Source organism: Diospyros lotus, chromosome 2 (assembly GCF_014633365.1).
Source record: "Diospyros lotus cultivar Yz01 chromosome 2, ASM1463336v1, whole genome shotgun sequence".
Taxonomy (NCBI): domain Eukaryota; kingdom Viridiplantae; phylum Streptophyta; class Magnoliopsida; order Ericales; family Ebenaceae; genus Diospyros; species Diospyros lotus.
The window spans coordinates 12,854,454-12,876,983 of NC_068339.1; the positions used below are offsets into that span (position 1 = coordinate 12,854,454).

The 22,530-nt window shown below is 37.5% G+C and overlaps 3 protein-coding genes across 7 annotated transcripts in view; 1 reads left to right on the forward strand and 2 right to left on the reverse strand.

The window, feature by feature from the left end:
- LOC127795266 (uncharacterized) overlaps positions 1–11,193 on the forward strand; it is a 35,353-nt gene extending 24,160 nt beyond the window's left edge. For both annotated transcript variants that reach the window (XM_052326840.1, XM_052326841.1), the window contains 2 exons: positions 8,864–8,923; positions 9,019–11,193. In XM_052326840.1, coding sequence (XP_052182800.1) covers positions 8,864–8,923; positions 9,019–10,371 — 1,413 coding nt within the window. In that variant the 3' untranslated portion in view covers positions 10,372–11,193. The remainder of the gene's footprint in view (positions 1–8,863; positions 8,924–9,018) is intronic.
- LOC127795267 (uncharacterized) lies at positions 11,037–19,135 on the reverse strand. The gene is made up of 3 exons (XM_052326842.1): positions 18,490–19,135; positions 12,426–12,610; positions 11,037–11,838 (listed from the first exon to the last, which is right to left on the reverse strand). The coding sequence occupies exons 1-3, from the start codon at positions 18,989–18,991 to the stop codon at positions 11,341–11,343; spliced, it is 1,185 nt and encodes a 394-aa protein (XP_052182802.1). The 5' UTR covers positions 18,992–19,135; the 3' UTR covers positions 11,037–11,340.
- A 2,167-nt stretch (positions 19,136–21,302) lies between these two features.
- LOC127794578 (uncharacterized) overlaps positions 21,303–22,530 on the reverse strand; it is a 34,500-nt gene continuing 33,272 nt past the window's right edge. For 3 of the 4 annotated variants that reach the window (XM_052325800.1, XM_052325796.1, XM_052325798.1), the window contains 3 exons: positions 22,094–22,192; positions 21,781–22,022; positions 21,303–21,626 (listed from right to left, as the gene is read on the reverse strand). In XM_052325800.1, coding sequence (XP_052181760.1) covers positions 21,783–22,022; positions 22,094–22,192 — 339 coding nt within the window. In that variant the 3' untranslated portion in view covers positions 21,303–21,626; positions 21,781–21,782. The remainder of the gene's footprint in view (positions 21,627–21,780; positions 22,023–22,093; positions 22,193–22,530) is intronic. The other variant, XM_052325797.1, reaches the window with a different exon arrangement.

A 22,530-nucleotide genomic window follows, 5' to 3' on the forward strand; every position in this document is an offset into this window, starting at 1 on the left:
TCAGCAGGCAAGGGTGTCACCTTGAAGTCAGCCATAGACCCTTTCAGAGGCTTTAATAGAGAGGCATGAAAAACAAGGTGGATCTTGCAATCCTCAGACAGGCGAAGCTTGTAAGCTGCGTTTCCAGGCTTCCTAAAAACCTGATAAGGACCATAATATCTTGGACTAAGCTTAAAATGAGATGTGAGCTAAAGAATGCTGTCTATAGGGTTCTAATTTCACCCAAATCCAGTCCCCATATAGAAAATGAACCTCTTTTTACTATGCATATCCTGCTGATTCTTCATTCTCAATTGAGCCTTAGCAATTGCAACTTTCCTGTGAATCCTGATCCATTGTCTACACTGGAAATTGGTCAGCCACATAGTCAAGTGGACAAGTTGAAGGTCTGGTATATAATGCTTTAAAAGGAGTCATGGCAATATAAGAGTAGAAGGAAGTGTTATAACATAATTCAGCCCGAGCTAACGGAGGTACCCTTGATTTGCTATTTTCTGAAACAAAGGCTATAAGATACATCTCCAAAGTTCAATTAACCACCTTAGTTTGCCCATCGGTTTGGGGGTTATAAGAACTAAATTTGGCAGTGACCGTACCCTCTTTGAATATAGCTTTGCCAAAACTTGCTGAGGAAGATAGGTCCCTTTTTGAGACTAGATTTTGGGAACCCATGCAACTTAACCCCCATGTTTCTGAATAAATGAGCCAACTTGCTAACGGTGTAGTGCTGTGGCAAGCTCCAAAATGAGACAACTTGGTTAACTTATATACCACAACCGTGATTCAGCAATGCCCATAATAATTAGGAAGACCATTTATGAAATCTGTAGACAGTTGCTCAAAGGCCTCCTCTGGGATAGGCAATGGCTGCAACAATCCTCATGGCTTTTGAGTTTCATACTTAATTTGTTGGCAAAGTATGCATTCTTCTACACACTTTTCTCCCTCTTCAAATGAGGCCATTAAAAGTTTCCAGCTCCATAGCACCCCCCCCCCCTCCCCCAAAAGAAAAAAAAGAAAAAAAAAATCCAGGGGCCATCACCCCAAAAAAAAATCTATGAACCTTAGGATTACCTGCAATATGAGCGTCATGAAATTCTAGGGTAATAGCATATTCCTTAGAGAAGGATCTGAGACAATCCTTGTTGTTCCCTTTATAAAATAGTGTGCCTTTCTTATTGAAAAATTCCTCAACTAGTAGCGCATCACCCTACAACTGATAATTAACTTCATGAACTCAGGAATATTTGATTTCAGCTCTGATGAGCTCTAATGGATTGCTAATAAGTCTGGATAGGGCCATGAGAAGGGTCCCAGACGACAGACTCTTCTACAACTCCACAATCCTCTCTAGATAGAGCATCCAGAACAAATTACTCCTCCCAGGCGGTCTGTACACAATAATAATGAAACCCATGCAATATGCTGATATAGTGCTGCTGCTCAGGAGTCTGAATTATTTGGTCCATCAATTCTCTCAAGCTCCTATGATCAGGGAGAATAGTGAATGATCTACTCAGCAAATATTGCCTCCACTTTTTACAGTTTGGACAATGGCATAGAGCACTTTCACATAGGTGGAAGCTTTAACTAACCTTGGAGGGCGGTTCTTACTAAAAAAGACTATAGGGCGATTGTCTTGGGTTAACGCAACCCATGTTCCTTGACTGGAAGCACCAGTTGGCAAAGTGAGGATAAGTGCCTTAGTCATTTTAGCCTCCAAAAGTTGATTTGACTCCTCAGCGTTTTAATCACAACCCCACACTCCCTTATTGAAGATGTTTGTTAAGGACCAACCAATGTTGCATAACCCTTTAAGAACTTTCTGTAGTAGCCTTTAAGTGCCCCAGGAATCCTCTTAATTGCTTCAAATTCTTAGTAGTTACAAATTTAACATGGCTTCATTTTTCTTGGCTGAAGGAAATTGCGGGTGCTCCTATTGTCTATCTAAACTTGGACAACAGCATTGTGAACTACTACAGTCAATCTGATGGTCCTGAAATTCATCTGACCATCCAAAGCATGAGTGCTTGTCTCAGGCGCATTCTCATTTAGTCTACTTTCAGTGTTAGCTTCAGAATTGCTCCATTCCAGACTCTCCCCCTCACTGTACTGTTCAGCCATAAGCAACAAAAACTTGCTCTTGCACTTTTGGCCGGGGGTATACCTTACCTCATCACACTCATAACAAAGCGCATTATCTCTCCTTTGCTTTAATTCAGCAGGGAGCAGTCTCCTTATTTGTTTTGCTGGTTTTGGGAAATTTCTATTCACAATAAGACCAGTAGATTTCTTCTGTGCAGACACCCCAGCAAAGAAGGCTGGATAGAGGGTTTTTTATTCCAATTCCTTGCATGCTTTAGCTTATCTTCATGCAAACTTGCTAGATCAAATGCCTGGGTGAGATTATAGGGTCAATTAACTGTCACTTCTCTTTGAATTTCGGGTTTGAGGCTAGATATAAAGCAACTCTTTGAAAGGAATTCTGATAGTCCAATGACTTCAGTGGATAGGGACTCAAATTGTGTCCACTACTCCATTACAGATCTGGATTGGATAAGTTTAGTTAAGGGTTCTTGGGGATCTTTCATACTTCAAAGGTCCAAACCTTACCAACAATGCAGCCTCAAATTCAGGTCACGACCCTAATTGATTACTCTATTTTAGCCACTAGAACCAGCTACCCTGCAGGCCAATCTAAGTGGAATGAAACTAAGCTGATCCTTTGGTGTTCAGGGATAGAGAAAGAATAAAGTATTGCTTGGCCTGTTAAGGGCCATTCATTAGGTTCTTGGCCATCAAATCTAGGGAAATGAAATTCTCACAGGTTTCACGTATAGGGCAGTTCATGGCTTGCTGCTCTTGATGAGAAGAAGGTGGTAAAGCATGAGTGTTACAGTTGGGTTGAAAGGACTGAGGATAGTGTTTGGGTGCTCTTAGGAGAGGTTAAAACCCTGTTCCTGGGGTTAGATTTATCAGGCATTGTAGTGTTGATATGAGATAGAAGCAGATTGGAACTGTCTTGAATCTGTACCTGAATTTGCAGTAATTTGGCTTCTGTAGCTTCCTGTCTCTGTTATCGGGCTTTTATTTCACCTATGACCCCATCCTTGAATTCTTTATACTGGGAATTTAGTTTCTTCATCGTCCATTCAAGCTGCTTTTCAAGCTCTGCAACTTTAGATCGAGTTTCTTCTGCCATGGTAGGGTGGGTGACTTTCAGACTTCAATTACTGGTGGAAATTATGGTTGCTGAATCTTTGATCTGAGATCTTGGCTGAGTAGAACCTCTCAATGAGAGAACCAATGATAGGGACTTGATCACTCAAGAAAAGCCAGTGATCAGCTCCTTGGTGGGAGAAGATTTCTCAATGAACAATATAGAGTAGCGTGAGCAGAAAGTAATGAGAGAATAGAGATCAGAGAGGTTGTTGCATGATCCCAGTTGTCTAATGGCACACAACCATAGCCGAGGTTCCAGGCTTCCTGCTCACTGATCCAAATGATCTCCTCCCTCAGGTCTCACACATCCTTCCAGCTTGTTGGTCCATCCAAATAGTTTCTCCAGCTGTGAACTGCTCTCCAGCTTTAATCCCCAGCTATCCGAATACTCTTCTTACTTCTCTTTAGCTCCTAAACAATCCAAGTATCTCTGAGGCCTTCTCTTCTCTCTTATTCACACTGGAATATCTCTGCTGCTTTCTTGATTTTTATTTTGTTCCTGTGTTCCTTTCTGCTGTATATCAGAATGTGTATCAGTGAAATGTAGGTTGCAAACAGTAACCCAGATGGGACACATATAGATATAGGTCCAGAGAGATTGCTATGGATTTTAGTAGAGAGAGGGAAGACTTGGCCATACTCAAAGCAGACAACCCAAAACCCTGACTGTCACTGACAATCGTTTCTTCACTCTTTGAAAACCTAGGCTTTTATGAGTAGAGTGCGATAGTCAACAGGTGACTGTGGGAAGATGACAGATGGAAGAGAAGTTGCAATAGTAAGAAGATGAGACAAAAGAAAGAAGAGAACTTGCAATAGTCCAGAAGTCATATTTACTATGAGTTGTAACATCTCCAACTGAAGTTGCAGTCAGGTATTGTACATTAGATTGAAGTTGCAAGTGAAGACTCATTTTCCAATTGAGACTTATAGCAAAAATGACTTAATTGCAGTCTGACTGCAACTTCAATCAAAGTCTCACTAAATTACTGCAACTTTAGTTAACCCCCTTCCTCTCTTCCCATTTTTCTTTCACACGTATCTGATGTCTCCATGGAAACCTAAAAATTACTGTTGCAAGGTCGAAGACTTCATAAAGTACATGGATTGTGAGAACTTAAAAACTCTCTGGATTTGGTAAAAATGTAAAAGAAATGTACACATGCATGGTAAAAGACCTCAAATCGAAATGTGTACGTGTGTGGGGTGAAAATATGTATTATTATTATTATTTTTATATGCTGGACTATTTCTTGCATGTTAGTCACTTCGGATTATGATTCATGATTTTTGAAGTTACAGAAAGAAAAAGTGAACGGTGTTAAAATTTAATAGAGAAAATAATGGATATGTGCTAATTTCGGATGGACAAAAAGCCTTTAGAATAGCTAAATTGCCTTAACTATTTGTTCAATTGAGAAGGACTACCAATTTACCAAAAACTATTAAACTAAACTTCCTACAAAATTTACCTACGGCATAAAAAACATTAAACTACACTATTCCAAAATTTGGAATTACCAACTTACAGAGGTTAAAATCATTTCAATAACAAGTAAATTAAAGATGACTTCCTTACTACAACATATCAAGCCTTAACCCACTCTTCTCATAGTTGGTGTAGACTACATCAATAGTATAGCTTGCTAATCATTATCTTTGGCCATATCTTTTGTAAGGCCCTTACAGCTCATACCATACATAACTGCCCATTTGGCATCCATATTAAATATTAATGAGATAAAGTTAAGGATATGATAAAATAGTGATGGGAGTAATACAAGTCCGATGTTTGGAAAAGAAGGCATACATGAAGTTATAACTATTCTATGTTTGGTATGCTAAATTGTGAATAAGGTATTACAGGTTATTGATTATCAAATGATCAATTTGTCCATTTGCCCAAATATATTATAATTATAGAAAATATATTTTTAAATTACATAAAATATTATTTATATATGTAAATAGAAGTATATTATATTTTATAAATATTTAAAAAATAATAAAAGGAAAACGGGGCAAATCGGAAAGTGGTGGTGAATGATATACAAATTGGTGGTGAAAATATGGAAATAAATGGTGGATTGCCTGGAAATCAATGGTGGTCCTGGTGGATGATTTGTCTTGGACAATCTATAGTCAGCAAAGAAGAAGAAATTAGAAAGATGGTATGGGAAACGACACGGTTTGGAAGAAGAAATAAAAAAAAAAATGATCAGGAAATCTACATGATTTGGAAATTGAAGAAGTAGAAACTAGATTTGAAAGATTGTAGAAGAAGGTGGTGGTGGTAATTGGAACTATTGATGGGGAAAAGGGAGGGACAATGGAAATGATGGGATGGAGAGGGAGAAGATAGAGATGGCTTATATATCAAGGGGCAAACTAGTCAAGATCATGCACAAACTTAGTCCTACTGGCCCCGGATTTAATACCAAGGCACTAGTGGGTTTATTTTATCCTACCAGGTGGTATTACCACCCGACCTTTTTCATCGAACAGGATATTACCCATTCAGGTGGTATTACTACCAATTAATCTACCTACCAAATGGGCTGTAAAATTTCTCACCAAGACTATATCTCTTTTGTTAAAAACTTATCTCATTCCATCCACTTTCCTTGCAGGCGCCTTTATTGGTCTTCTCTCATAGGAGCCTCTAAAGATTACTTCCTTGATTAAAAGAGTAATGTTTCTTGTTAAAAAAAATTAATTAAGATTACATGCATATGTCTAATACATTTATAAGTTTTAATTATTTAATTCCATGTGAGGGCAAGCATGATAACAACGATAGGTTATTCCTTTATGATTGGAAGGCCATGGGTTCAAGTTGTAGAAATAACCTCTTTGTAAAGCAAGGGTAAAGTTGCATAGAAAAACAACTCTTCTCTTGTAAAGTGGGGTACCTCATGCACTAGAAATACCATTTTCCCCCAATTTTATGTGCTTTTAAAGTTAATATGGAAACTTAAGAGATATTACGAACAATCACCAAAATTAGAACCTCTTGTCGCTGTTGTTCATTCATGACCATCAACTACAAGAAAGATGAAAATTTTTATGAAGGGGTCATATTGTGTCGGGCATGAACATTGATTCAATAATTACAAATATGTTTTGAACACTCGAAGTTATTGGATGAAGGTGGAGAAACAAGTGTTATGTCGGGCATCTTAGTAATTCTAATGAAGATATGAATTATATGTTCTTTAAACGTTTATGCCCAAACTAAATAAAGAAAATATTGAAAAAATATGAAGAATAGTAAAGCAGTTGAACTAGATAATATTCTTATACCTAAAAGATATTGCAGAAAGTTAGAGAAGAAGAGGGAAAATCAGGGAGGGAAGAGAAGAAATCTGGTGAAGAAAAAGATGACGAGGAGGATAAGCCAGAACAAAGATGTGTGTGTGTGTGTGTGTGTGTGTGTGGGATGAGCAGAGGTGATGCAAAAGAAAAGAAGAGAATGGAGGAGAGAAGGAAGTTACTGAGAAGAGTGAAGGAAGAAAGAAGAGAGGAGAGCTTCAGCTCAACTAAATACTCAACTTTTTACTCTCCAAACCATATATAGGGCTGATCAAACTCCTAAAACACCTAAACTCATTGAAAACTACTCTTATTTAATATGATAACCTAATCAAATTCTATCACACAATCTACTAAATGTCCTAATAAAACTAAAATACATTTATAAAATCAAAAACCTGTAATGGCATAAAAGTTGAATTTTTGTTTGTTATCTTGAGTCCCAATCATCATGACTTCATCAACAATTTGATGTGGGACAGCCAATAAACTGGTTGAAGTTTGAAGAAGAATAGAAGAAATAGGGAGGGGAGATGAGAAGTGGGGGGGAAGCAAGAGAGAGAGAGAGAGAGAGAGAGAGAGAGAGAGAGAGAGAGAGAGAGAGAGAATTCAGCAATCTTATTCAAATTATACAAAATTAATTTCCAGATTACATCCTAAAGCCTATTTATAGGTTGAGCTTCAATGATAAATCGTCAACTCCTCCTCCTTATCATCAACTACACCTTATCCTAACCAAGTTATGGTTAGGTGCATGATATTTATAATGTCACCTGCCTTTTAAAAGTCACATTGACAATACAAACCTAAGAAAAAGAACAATGTGGTAAAATTTTACACTAGACACCTTCCTGATGCAACCATTTGGTGAGGGAATGATAGGATAAAAGTTCCAATGCCATATTTGTATGAAAAAGTTTCATGAGATGCAATGAATGGAGATAATTGATATGGTTGTGTTTCATCACAAAGTTGATATTGTGAAACCAACCTATACAATATGAAAACATGATTGATTAAAAGAAAAATGCTCTACTTAAAATTATTCAAATAAATAAATATAACCTGATTTCTAAATTCCAAAATTTAAATTAAACCTAAATCCTAATATCAGAATTAAAATATAATAATTCCAATTTCTCAACAACCCCTAGTGGCAGATTAAGACAGTATAGGAAGTTTCACCTTAAATCTTTCAATGCTGGAACTCTTCCATCCAAAACCCGCTTAGCTCCATCTATGCAAAAATTTCCTGTATTACTGGATACTTGAAGCACCTGACAAATCCACCTTTTAATCCTTTAGCTCCCTTCTATATTTCGGATAAAGGCAATCATGTTAATTTTGTCAGATATTCTCCCACCTTTGCTTCCTATCCACTGTAGTAGTAGCAGTAGGAAGAGATTCTTCCTGCCTCTCCTTCCCACAGGACAAGTTGGTCAAAAGGAGATCCTTCTCATTGTTTCCAACCATAAACCAAGTTGTCTGTAGGGCCTTAACCTCTCGTTTTCCAATACTCTTTTATATGCCTTTCTCATTAGATAAAGAAAAATTTCCGTGGAAGACCAATTCCCCACGTTTAAATTAGCAAAGCTCCTGTAAATACCTCAATCCTCTAAACACCCAATCGACGGCCTGTTCTGGGCAAATGAACTGTCCTGATAGAACTATGCTGAGAGTATTATTAGCTGCTGTTTTAGATATAATTCCAGTTCATGATTCACCAAGTATAAGAGTTAAGGTTCTTAAGGTTTAATTTCAATAAATTGATCGAGACATTTTGTTGGAAGGAACATAATTGTTGAACCAGACCTGCAGGAAAGCATATTATGCTTTGAAGTTGGGCCAGAGACATTAGAGCTCTTTATTTTTATTCTGTGCCACAGAGCTATAGGTTCTTGTGAGATCATTTTTTGTGTCCAAATAATGATGCAACCATGATGGTGCTTAGAAAGTCAGACCAAAGAGACCACCAGATGAACAATTTCTTGCCCTTTTTGATTTGGACGTTGGTGAAGGAAAAAACAAGATAACCAAAATGAAAAATATGTAAGCTAATAATAGGAATTTTTTTATACCAGCTTGTTTTATTGAGCAAGCAATGAATTAGGAGGTTAGACTGCTCAGTTTGGGATGTTTGAAATCGGATGACACATTTTCTGTTGCCTGATGCTAGACCTGGGTGCTTTACTACTAAACGCCATACCTTTAAGAATGTATATGAGAGATTAAATGTGTTGAATATGCAATATGTTAAGGAATAATTATCCGTACATCTTAGTTCTTTGCTTTGAGGGTGATTGCTAATGGAGTAATCCATTTTTCTCAGGTTATCTCTCTTTGCTGGAAGGAAGGATCTTCAGGAACTGGACTCAAGGGCATGAAAGAGGTGTGTTTAAATTAATCCATTTTATCTGCTTGTATATCATCCCTTTCATGCTAACAGGGGCAAAGTAATTAATAATTGTTTGTTCTCATTATCAGGTTGCAAAAGGATACCAGAAAGGGGGGAGAGTTGGGTTTGCTCAGCTCTCACCAGGTATTGATCTTTACGTCTGTCCTCGTAGTGATGCCATAATCACAATCCTTGCGAAATATGGTTTCTTCAAGGGCATGGCAGCTGTTGAAGACAACCAGGATTCTATGATAGGTTGTGTAGTGTGGCGGAGAAATCGAACATCTTTGAATTCTGTTGCAAAGAAACCAGAGAGTAAGGGTAACTCTTTACCAGTGCAGCTTCTAAACTCGCCTACTTACTCTCCAGTTAAACTAGAAGAACTTGTGTTTACACAACCAGCTCAAGAATCTCTTCTGCCATCGGCATCATCTACCTCAACCATTGAGGGTGCAGGGAAAAGTGGTAGTGAAGCTAAAAGTATTACCTCTACCGAACCCCTGATTAAAGTCATTAAGAGGGAAAAGAATTTCTCAGATGCCGATTCCTTGCCTGCTGCTTCAGGTCCAAGTGATCCCACTTCAGCTCCAGCAGGACTTCATAGACCTTCAGGCTCCAACTCTACCTTCCCTCAGGCAGCAGAAAGATACTTATTGGAAGTTCAAGCTCATCCAGGGTTCTACTCAGTACCAGAGCAACCTAAAGCAAGTAGGGAGCTCAAGGAACCTAAGCCTTTCTCATCTAATATACGAAAAGAACACAAGCATTGCTCAGAGGATGATGATCTTCCTGAATTTGACTTCAATGCTGCTCGTGGAGTTTCTCATGCTAATATGAGCAAGCCTTCGGATACTGTGCTGGCGGTGGACAAGAGAATCCCACCTAAAGGAATTCTGAAGATGCATGGGTCAGATCTGCCGAAAATGTCTAATGTGCAGGCAATGTCTGTTTCCAGTCAAAGATCTAATGGGTCAGATCAGTTTATGCTTCCCAGGTTTCCTTTCAACACCAAGGAAGGAATGCCTCCAATGAAACTGGTTGGTGCACATGAATCTGGAATTCCAGTTTTCCCCCGTGTGGAAGAGAGACCGAGCATACAACACAAACTCCCAACTAGTCTGGTTGGTAGTGCTGTTGCAAAACCCAGGAATCTCTTTGATGATGGCGATGACATGCCTGAGTGGCGTCCCCCATGGTTCCAGAAGCAACCATTGGCTGAAACTAGGCAATCAACAACTGCCCGCCCCCCTGAACTTCCCAACTCAATTCTCCAAAACACAGCCCGCGGCTCCTCATGGCCTGTAATCCCTCCTGCATCTGCAGCCGCTACCCGCCCCACATTCTATTCCCAGCCTTCCCCTCCTGCATTCCATTGCCCGACAGCTCGGCCGCCAGGAGGGGGTCCAAACTCTTCAATGGGGTTTAACCCGACTTGGTTTTAGGGCATCTACCCCAGCTCCAATGGTAATCGAGAGGTTGGAGGCCCCGATAATGAAACAACAGTACAGAGATACAGTTTCTCCTAGACCTTCAACTTGTAGATCAACTGCTTCCTGGAAATCTCCAATTCCCCCATCATAATATATGGTTGTTAATAGTTCTCTATTAGGTGAAACTCGTTGCTTTCATCGTTCAGCTTGCTGGTGACAATTTTCTTATTTCTAGTGCCATGTAATCCAGTGGTTCTCAGCTTGATGCCAAAGATGAGACATTAAACTGTCAAAACTCCAGATTTTCTTCATCCGTCTCCCTCAAATTCATAAAACTATCAAACTCCAGATGATTTTCTTCATCCATCTCCCTCAAATTCATAATAACTATCAAACTCCAGATTTTCTTCATCCATCTCGCTCAAATTCTTTCTCCAATTGCTTAACCTTGAAAAGACGCATTTTTTTGGGCTTTGGCCATTTTTCGGGTCTTGGCAAGTTTGGGATACATCCAATCAATCATAGCCTTCTCTGGTGTTTGGTTGGCATGGGATTAAAGATGATGTAAGATGATTACCTGAGTCACCATCACCGAAGCATGTTAATTACTAGCCCCCGGGAGCGCAATGGATAATAAGTCACCGTTCACACATCATTTCGTGGAATATATACATCAATTCATGCTTAAAAAAATATACCTTAGTAACTGAGAAGACAAAAGGAAAGAAAGTGCTTGAAGTTACAATCTGAAACAACTTCAGCGCTTTATGAACATTGGGAATTGAATGTACAAACCCCGAAACTAAGAACAATAAAACCAAAAAAAAAAAAAAAGATATTGACACACCTAATCCGACATGAAAAGGTAGTTTTGAAGCATATTCATCCTAATTATTTCAGCAGAGCTTATTTGCAGAGAGGGTTGGAAACATGGAATTTTCAGGAAAAGCATAATTGGAGGTCGACACTTAATTCAAACAGCTACCAGATGGTCAAATCGACTTCGTCAATAGTGAGCCAATCAAATGAATCTTCTCCTTCTGAGTCCTTTTCTTGAGGAGTTGATCCTGCCTTCTGCTCAGCACCCTGAGTTCCGGAACTAGCTTGGAGTCGAACCCATTCATTTGATCCAGTGGGTGAAACGGGTTTAAGCCTTGATAATCCGCCAAAAAGATCGTAGTCGTCGTCCTCCAGGTGGCTGAATGAGACATCCTCACCACTTTCAGGCGGTTTCTGGACCTCTATAGAGGAGGCGCATCCATCATCTTCCTCTTCTGGTGACTGCTCAGTTTTCTCCTGGTCACTTTTCACCCTTTGTTCTGCATTTACAGATGCTGCCAGAACTTTTCCTTGAGATGAGTCGCTTACTTCCACATTATTGGCGGACAAGTTAACGGCATGTGAGTTTTCAGAAGTCTCCACTGATGCATTCCTCTTGTTTTGCAACTTCTGCAACAAGATCTCTCTCACTTCAACAATCTGCAGGGTCAAAGTTTTCATTAACCATGTGTCAAGGGCAAAACTGTTGAATAGCACCAAACCTATGTATATGTCAAACAGATTTTGTATCAAACAAGAAAATAGTTTTCATTTCAGCCCAAAAAAGAAAATCGTTTTCATTGAAAATCAGCTCAAATTTTTTCTTGAGCACATAAAGCAGATTCCTAATAGAATCCTGGGATCTTATGTGGGATCAGAACCATCTCTACTCTGCTTGTTCATTTACCATTTAGTCCTTTCGGAGTCCCAAGCATAATTTTTCCCATTCTCAGTGGAAAGGTTTCATATCTGAAAAATAAGTGAATGCACTGGAACTCTATATTTACCCAAAGAAGAGTTTTTGCCCTAGTTTTTAAGTAAGATGCAAGGCAATAAATACTTGGATATCTGAAAGACTTAAAAAACTGACTCAATGTGAATCTTTCTTAAATAATATATGGTTAACATGTTTATTGATATGATTCAGTAAAATATTTGGGTTGTACTAGGTTCAACCATTTTTTTTTTCTTTTCTTGATAAATATATTATGCTAACAAGAATCTATTGCATGTAAAGGAAGCTTTGCCTTGGGAGTTGATAGAATCTTGGCATCATGTTCTTGCAGTCCTGGGAGCAGCAAAACAAAATATATCATCCAAAAGTTTTTTTCACTCAAGAAACTGCAAATTTTATGCCTCAAAGCTTCAAGACTTGGGACCAGATGTTCAGCAGTTGAAGCATGCACTTTCTGTGCATCAGACATTTCAAAACCTGCAAGAACAAACCAGCATTTAAAAGCTAAATGATGCAGCATTATAGACCATAATCTGTTTCGTTTATGGACAAAAGAAGATCAAAGAGGGAGTGAAAACTACAATCTTTAAGTCGTCTACTATCAAAAACTTGCAAATTTTTTTCAGTTCATACAAAGAAAGTGCCAGAGTTTCGTGCTTCCAAGCTGCATGTCATCATTTTTTAGTGTCCTTTGACCTGGTAGTTTTCAGCTAAACACAACACCAGGTCCCATCAAACAATATTTAACAAACTAGGGTTTACCTCCTCCACTGAGCTTAAATCGTTATTTCACCAGGTCCCATCCTGAGTGCCACAAATCAGCCCCCTTCAAACTCCATTGATTTTTCTCACAAGTTGTGAAGCATTAGAATACGTGAATCACCTGGGGATGCCGAGAAAAAATAAATAAATTTACCTGGGGATCTTAGTGCAGTTAAACAGAAGGGACAGATCGCATGGCTCTCCACTTGACAGAAGTCATGGCCCTCTTGTTGTGGACTACTGTCATTCTTGACAGATCCCATGGCTCTCTACTTGACAGAAGGTATGGCCCTCTTGTTGTGGACTACTGTCATTCTTTCCTTTTCTTTTTAGTTCTGGCAAGTACAATTAGTATGACAAAAGCAAGGCTTCTAGGGGAACCCTTTCCAAGAGCAGATCACCATCTCTTGTTTGTGTTTTTAAGTGTAAATCTCATTAGATTGAAAAATGGGATCCATATACATCAAATGCAGATCAGATGCCAATATGCACCCAAGTACCCAAATATCAAATTCACCTATTCCCCAAGTTGGTGTTACAATGAATTCTTATAAAACAGTGAAGCACCTATGTTGGACAAAACACTTGGAAGAAACTGTGGAGTGTGAGTAGAAGAATTATTTTTATAAAACAAAATATTTAGAACTCTCAACAGTGCATTAAAAATTCCATCCCAGTCTGTAAAAACATTTTACCTAAAATAAATAAAAATAATTTACAAATTAATAAATTTTAAAATGTAACCATATCCTTAAATCCTTGGACATGAGAATTGGATTAGTCTTAAACTACATAAACCTGAGTCCATTAAATATTGCCCCAAGTTATAGGATCAGGAACTTTTATCAAACTGCTCCAAACTTGGAAACGAGGATCCAACACATGAACACTCAGAAACAGTACTCAACTAGAACAACACATACTCATAGAGGAGGAGATGCAGGGTGGGAACCAAGTAGATAAACCAACACAAAACTAGCAGCTCGTGTGCCAAGATTTTAGTGGATGTCACTCCAAGCTTATTACATATGATCCTGCTTCTTATTTTGTCTTTTCTTGAATGGTCACACATTTGCTGTAGCATTCTCTAATGGTCATCATAATAGAGCTTGAGGGGCACCTATTGAAGATAAGATGCAGAGCCATGATTAATATGGTTTGAACATGTAAAGAAGACTAATAGATGTACTTGTAAGACTAGTGGATGAAATGGAGAAGTTTGTAGCAAAAAAGGGATAGACCAAAGAGAACTTGGAGGGAAATCCTTAAACATGACATAGGATATAATGGGCTTATAGAGGTCATGGATAGAAATGGCTAGAGGCCTATAATTCATGTAACTGGCCCCACCTAGTGGGATTAAGTCTTGTGGCCGTGGTATTGTAGCACATGATGAACATTAGTTTAACACACTCTAAGGAACAACTCAAACAAGTAGCCAATGGATATATTTCTCAAATGAGGATAGTGTTCATTGCCTTCATAAATACCATGTGTCATCCACTTGATAGGGTTTAGGAGGGAAAAAAATTACTATGCCATTGATTGGGATTGTTCTTCATTCGATTATAATGTAGCCGTTGATTGGGATTGTTCTTCATCGAATTATAATGGGGCCTACAGTGAATGGAACCCTAAATATCTAATTTATTCTTGGATAGCAGTTTCACGTCCTCTAGGGTGCATAATTTTTTTTAAAAAAAATCTTTCTGCCTTCATTGCCAAATCATTTGACCAAGTTGAGGTAATTCCTCCACAGATATCTTCCATTATGGTCTAAGACAATTGGAAATCAGGAAGCCTAATCCATCACAACCACAACTTTAGATTGTTACAGCAAGAAGATTCTCTTCCCCTCTCAACACTAACACTACACCTCACATTATTGTTGATATTAGGACTATCAAACCAGGACCAAACTGAAGAGAATTCTTACACACTCACAGAATTAGAAACCAATTAAGAAAACAGACAAAACAGAATGAAAACTGAAATTGCAGAAAGATAAATCAAACCAGCAAAGAGATGAGATTTATCCCAGTTCGGAATGCCTTTGGCAAACCTACATCTAGCAGTCAACACCCACACAAAGCAGCCTTTTATTCAGATATTATCGACCAGTACACCAAGCTTCTAACCCTCATCCATATCCCCGAGTACATACACTCATTCTCTCAAGAATACACAAAACTAAATACTAATCACTCAGCCTTTCTTTCCCAAGAATGAAACCAGCACTCGATCATAGATGAAATAGAAACTCTCTCTTGGATTGCCCCTCGACTGCCTCTCATGCCCTCTTATTTATGGAAAGGGTGGACATCCCAATATAACTAACTACTATTGGGATATTACAATTAGGCCCCCTGAAATACTAAGTAATTACACTTGGTATTTTAACCCTAATTGATCTAATCTTCCAGCTGATGCATCTCCAATATTTTACTGATCTTCTACCGCACAAACTCTAGACAAACACAACAATTATCATAATATAAACACCAACTAGCCACATATCTGCTCCAACAATCAATATATAAGAGGAGCACCATACATTTAAACAAACACTTGTATGAAATACCTGTGATTAAGAGAATGAAAAAAGAGGTGAGGAGAAGACACATGGGTTGTTTTGATTTAACACACAAGGTTTCTTAATATGCTGTTCTCACAGGAAAGCCCAATCAATCAAATGACCATGTGTTCTCTTCTGTAGTTAAGAAACTGGAGAACTCGGAGAATTTGTTTGGGTGATCTGGGATGAATTTGAAGATCACTTAGATAAAGTTTGTTTGCCTATGGTTTGGTGAAAGTGGGATGTTGAGAGGTTTCTTCTGTTGTACGAGGCTGTACAAGTTTGGCATTGAGGGAAGAGACGAGAGCTTGTGGATATGATAGTTTTCTTTCTCTTTATCCATGATTACCTTCTACTAGAGCAAGGGAGGACAAGTGAGCTTGTCATCCATCTAAGAGAGGAACTTCTTGGATTTGTTTAACCTATTACATTCATCACCCTCTACTTTGGATGTTTGTCTACATGGGACATGTCTATCTAACAAGTAGATTTATGCATGTATGCTGCTATTGTTTCTTGCATTATTCAGGGTCTATTGCATGAAAGATATAGTGGCAGCCTCTATAGGTACAGAGCGTCCAATTATTTTTAGATGGGAGTTCCCCCTGTTTTTTTTTTATCTGGATTAAGGAGGATACCCTTTATCCTCATCTCCTTTTGTGGGGTTTCTAGAGGACCTGTACTTCCATGCTGATATAAAGGATTTTTGTTTTAGTGTTCCTTTCCTTTCAATACCCCTTTAAGGTGGTTTTCATTATTATAATTGTTAAGGAGAATATTACTTCTAATTATAAAGGATAGGGGAAGTAGAGAATAGGAGAGTTTATTCAGTTCCATGTTTTGTAGACAGTTTATTTTCAGATTCATACTTAGCTTATGGCATGTCAGTTAGGTTGTAGAATAACAGAGAGCAGCATATAACACTCACTGCTCTTGCTGTAAAATTCATTCAATTCAGTCTCTACAGTTTTGATTCCTTCTTTTCATTTCGTTTCAATTTTCGTTCTCTCTAGCTCTTACAATAATATTACTTTTAAATTAAAATAAAGTATCACTTTCAATGTTTCTAGACCTTTTTAAAATCCAAATATATATTTACAGTTCTACCTAATTACAAAAACCTCAAAATTGGAATCAGACAGAAAACTCTTTAAAACCACTCTACTTGCCTTGATAACAAAAAGAAAGTAAGTCCTCTGTAGTCCATCAGATTGCTTTTGCTAGTACAACTAACCTCATATTTTAAAAAATCATGATATTTTCAAATAAATGATGACTTGATCATCAATTCAAAGATTAAAGTATTCAGGAATATATAGTTATCCTATCCACTAATTGCAGGTCCAACTGAATTTTTAAGCACATTGAACCCCAGTCTGAAAACCATACATTACTTGGGCTTGTGATTGTTAGACTTCCAGACCAAGTTGGTTTGATAATCTCAGAATAAACAAAGAGCACATCACTACAAGTATATTACAAGGTTGCTTTATCTACAGTTCTGGAATGCAAGACTTGATATGTTCAAGTTGCTTGATGGATGTTTAAGAGGCCAAACAAACATGACTTTGCTATCTACCTAGTTTGTTTTATAGTTACTTATTCCCTTTTTTGAATTTGATGTTGATCATCTTAATGTGTTAACTTTAGGAATCTAGAAGTAGGCTTAAAAACCATACAACCAGACATTGCTTAGTCCAAGAAATCCAGAAGTAGCCTTTTAGACCAAGTTCTAGAAACATCCTCAAAAGGTAAAGTTAGTTTGTAACCATAATAATACAACATATCTCCACCTATCATAACAAAAATCGTAGATACATATGTGGAAATAAACTCTCTTATATTTTACAGAAGTAATACAGGCCTATTTATAGGGTTGGAGATTACATCATAGGAAAGATTACACTTGCTAAAACTAGGAAAGATTAGGCTGTACAAAAAACATAGGGAAGGTTGACTGTACAAGGATAGAAAAGTATCCTAAAAACTGGTCAAAGATTAATCTTAGCAGTCTCTAAAAACTAAAGATAAGACTAGCTTCTAAACCAAGGATGATTTGATTAATGAATCTCTTGAGATTATAGCCAATCATTCCTTATATCTTACCCAGGCATCAACAATATATATATATATACATACAAATAGATATATATAGAATATCCTCCACAACAATGCCAACACAATGTAAAAGTTCTTAATTTGAATGACCAACTCTTATAGAGCCTTGGTTCGCATCTAACAGACTAAGGGCTTAGATCATCAAGTAACCCTTTAACCCTCACTGTTAATGAAAAATCTAAAGGAACAAAATTAGTACAAGCTGAAGTCAACCAACAAGTTTCGTGTAGATACAGACACATCAATGAATAATGTAAGCAAACATTTCTAATTAAAAAGGGATAGCGAACACCAGGCATGTGCAAATTACATGATCTACAGGTATTTCTACACAAAGACATTGTTTAAGCATTTTCAGCAAACTAGATAAAACATTCACGGAATTCAATTCACCAAGACACTTTCCACTTAAAAAAAATACAACGGAACACATCCGATTTTTCTTCTAAGAGAAAATTACCTACATATAATAAGATAACCAATTACACGATCTCTTCTACAAGAGAAAAAAAAAAAAAAAAAACATTAGAAGCAAAGGAGCAACCTAGTTTCCAATAAAAAATAGTTGAAATATCAAAGTAAAATTCTCAACACTTCACCTGTGACAGCACATTTATATTGGCGCATAAAATAACACTTGCACATCAAATCACCACACCAACAGTAGTACAAGGCCAAAATGCAACATTTGAAAGTTTAATGCTAACATTAAACTGCGCACATACAAATAATGTAACAATTCAAAGTGCGTGCTAACAGGAATTGCATATAACTTATACAGACACGCAAACACATATGCGAAGGGGTGGAAAGAGAGTGTTTTAATGCTAACAGGAACTGAATGCAAACGAATATTGCGTATGCATAAATACTCGCGCGCATGTGAGCAGATTAGGATTACCATTTTCCAGTGAGAGTGGAAAATCGGTCCACAACTCCGGCCGAAACGAAATCTCGTGAACAAAGTCGAGAACTTCCCCCGTAATCCCTGCCACCTCATAGTCGGCGCCACCGTCCTCGTCTCCTTCAACATCATTGCCTCGGCTCTCAAACTGCCACAAGTTGGAGGCCAAGCGAGATATCTCGGAAACCGCTTTATTAGTGGATAGGAGGGAGAGGGAGGACTTGAAGCTACCGCTGATCTCGACTAGATCGTTTTTTATGCCGAGGAGTGTATCCGACGAGGCCTCGGCGACGGCGGCGGAGGAAGAGGACTCGGAGATTACAGCAGTTGGTGGCGGGGCGAGAAAGGCGGCGACGCCGCGTAGTTGGCGGCCGATGGTGGCGCCGAGGACGGAGAGGTCGTCTCGGAGGCCGGCGGTGGGGGAGTGATCGGGAGACGGAGCTTGATCTTCGTCGGAACGGAAGGGGTTTGGGAGAGAGATTGAAAGCCAAGAGGACATTGTTTGTTGTTGGTTTTAGGAGTTAGGAGAGAGAAAGCATCGGGAATTTTGAAGAGAGTGAAGGAGGAGAGAAGAGAGTCTTCACCTTCAATCTCTGCTCTCTGCTCTCTCTCTCTCTCTCTCTCTCGTCCAACCCCAACCCTCCTAGTCCTATGCCATTATGATGATAGATCAACAGAGAAATTATTATTATTATTATTATTATTATTATTATTATTATTATTATTTATTGTAAATATAAAATCAGATTCTGCAGACTGCGGGAGTTTCATTAATAAAATTTAAGCCCACCTTAATTTCTCATTTCATCCTAATCTTAATTCTAATTCTGACTCATCTTCTTAATTCTTCTTAATTTAGAATATATATATTATTATATGATATAAGAGTCTACTACTATTGTTAAGCATATTACAATTTTTTTAGAATTTTTCTATTTATTTATTTTTTTCGCTTAGATATCTCCAACATATTTATTTTTCTTTGTTTTCAAATTCAAAGTACTTTTTATTGTTGATAATAAATACATCTTATTTTCTCATATATCATCAATTAATAATAATATTTTAAATTTAAAAATAAGAAATAAAACATAAATCTTATCTGAAAATCAAAGAGATTTGAATTTTTTTTATATTGCATCTTGAATACACAAAATATAATTTTATTTATTTATTTATGCCTATTCTCAAATAAGGTCACATGGGAAGATGGGTAATGTTAAAATAAGATTCACTAAAATAATTCTTGATCATCTCTATTTATGGATATATTATTTAAATGATTTTCATATTTTATGTAGTCTTTATTTTTATATTTTATTTTTCTTTCTTTTTTTCTCACCCTTTGGAGGGACAACAGCCACCAGAGATAGTTACGACATATAAAATTTTCTTAACATCTGAACATAATGATATAAGAAGAAAGTAATGGAGTATATTTCTATTGTCAAACTACTAGTATTTATCTTAGAATATGAAATCAATCGCATAAATTTTAGTTTTAGCTCAATCTGCCTAAAATTAAAATTCAAGTTATTTGACTGAACACAATTTGTGCTGATTATTGTTTACCTAACCCAACTTTCCTGTTTTATCTGTGCACGAGACCGGTTGTAGATAGAATATAGACACCAAATTGTATAAACTAATTGACAGCTCCTAAGTAAAGAAGAACAGGCAGGCAGGCAGCACAGAGGTTTGATTGCTTTGCAAATCTGTCTAAGCTCTGCCCGTACGTAGCTCAGATGGGACCAGGACAGAAGTAGACATATGTTAATCCACCTGCTCCCTCCCTCATTTGTAATGTTACATCCTTGTGTGTCCTAATTTAGACTAGAGGCACTCTGCAAATCAACTGTTGAACAGACCTTTATGCAAAAATCATGGCCTAGCAAATGGAAAGATGCCAACAAGGAAAGTGTCATTCCCACGTCATTCCAACACAGTAACACCACTTTCCAATGAATGATAAAAGGTAGTCTGGCCAATTAGAAGGGACTTTTCAAATCTATGGTTATAAAAAATATGCAAAACTATGGCACCAAATTTTTACCAATTATGTGAATAAAATCGCTTCCGGTTTGGTCAAATTAAATTAAATAAATTCTAATTTACAAATCATTTTCATATAACAATTCGATACAAATAATGTTAACAAATAACTATTAGGTAAAATAATGCTGGAAAATTGGCAACTAATTGACAGGTAACCAGTTATGAGCCCTCATTATCTGTTCTGCTTTCAGATAAACTTAAGCTTAACTGCACCACAATCTAGAAAGTAAGTCTAGTTATTTTGAATTAGCAATCTGATGGTAACTTACCTACTCACAAACTACTCCTAGCACCCTGTGCATGAACTAGACAAAGAAATTGTGTTCCTCCACGTGGGACTACTGGTACTAACGTGTGTGCTGGCTTTCTAGACTCCAGTAGAACACATAAGTCTATACAGCTGAACCTGTGCAATTCTTCCTTCAATCATTCTAAAGACTTGCCCAGCTACAAAGTTGAAATGCTTGGTCTCTTGTTGCCCAAACCATAACAACTTCCAAAAAACAAGACCTGAAAGCAGCTGGATAAGAGCCAAGGCTGGTCGATTCAAACGCGTCTCAACAAACTCAGACAAGGTTCAAATCTCTAGTGATCCGAGACAGAAACATCCCTTGCAACCAGCAAGGCAAGCCGTGGGCAATGGTGCTAGGTAACTTTATGGGGAAAAAAAGAGAGCATAATACTAAAAACCTTTTGAGTTTCAAAATCCCTCCACCGAACCTTAATATCAATTTATAGGAAATTTATATCTCAGGTTTGCAAACTCCCATATAGCTTGGATTATTATAATACAAAGTATACATTAACAAGTTATTTTCCTCAATAGCAGGCCACATATTCACTAAAGAATGGTTACACAAAATGAATTAAGAAAAAAATAAAATTAAAAAACCTACAGATGGCATATAGCAAGACTCAAGTGCCTTGAAAGCCTAGAAAATGTGTCAAAAAAATGGCTTATGATGGTCTAGAATCTTGAACTTGGCATGTGAATATGTAGCGCAACACCAGTGTTCCACTGCCTCCCGAATACTGATGCCATTTTCTCTAGGTCATAAGACTATTCCTGAGCACCTGAACTATATTACAAAAAGATAATAAATAAGCAGTGAGATAGGAACAGACAATATAAGTAACAAGAACATAAATACAAGTGCTACAATTGCCATGTTGCAACAATCAAAAGCTTGAAAATCCATTTATCAAAACTAGGGAAGAAGCATGGAGGACTACCTTCAAGATCGCTTCACAACAGCAGTAGCAAAGTATGGATGGTGGTTGAACTCATAGTAGACCTTTAGTGATGGCTCTAAATTTCCTAACCGTGATATTAGGTTTAGGGCAACACCATTGTGCTCTGCTACCTGCTCAATCCGCCGTAGCTCAGCCATCCTCTCCATGTCATGAGCGAAGCTACTATGGAGCTCCTTTGCAATCCTCTGAGCATCTTTAAAACAATTGCGCATAACTAGAGTCTGTAGAAAGACCGGCACAATATTTCATGAGATAATCACTACAGTGAAAAATGATAGTTTAAAATACTTACAGATAAACGAGCACGGGTGGTAGATTCCTTGAATGAGAAGTATGATATGTGCTCAGGAATGGAAGCTTTCAGTAGAAGCTCAAAGTGCTGAATAAATCTCTGATAGGGAACAAAGAAGATAAAAACTAAAATAAGGAAAAAGGAATAGGCAGATACAGTGAAAAACCAACATTATTTCAATGAGTAAATTATGCACTCCTGAGGTTTTAAGAAATATGGAGAGTACCCTTCACATTTTAGAAATTACATTAATCACCCTTGAATCTGATGGACATTAATAAATAAGTATGTTCACTATTTTTCCCTTAAAATAAGATTTGTATTTAATAAAAAATAGTAGATATTTTAAGCCAGATCAAAAGACTAATTGTCCTTTAGTCATCCAAGGGCACTAATCAATCCAGGCACCCTGAGGTCTTACAAAAAATACACGAAGA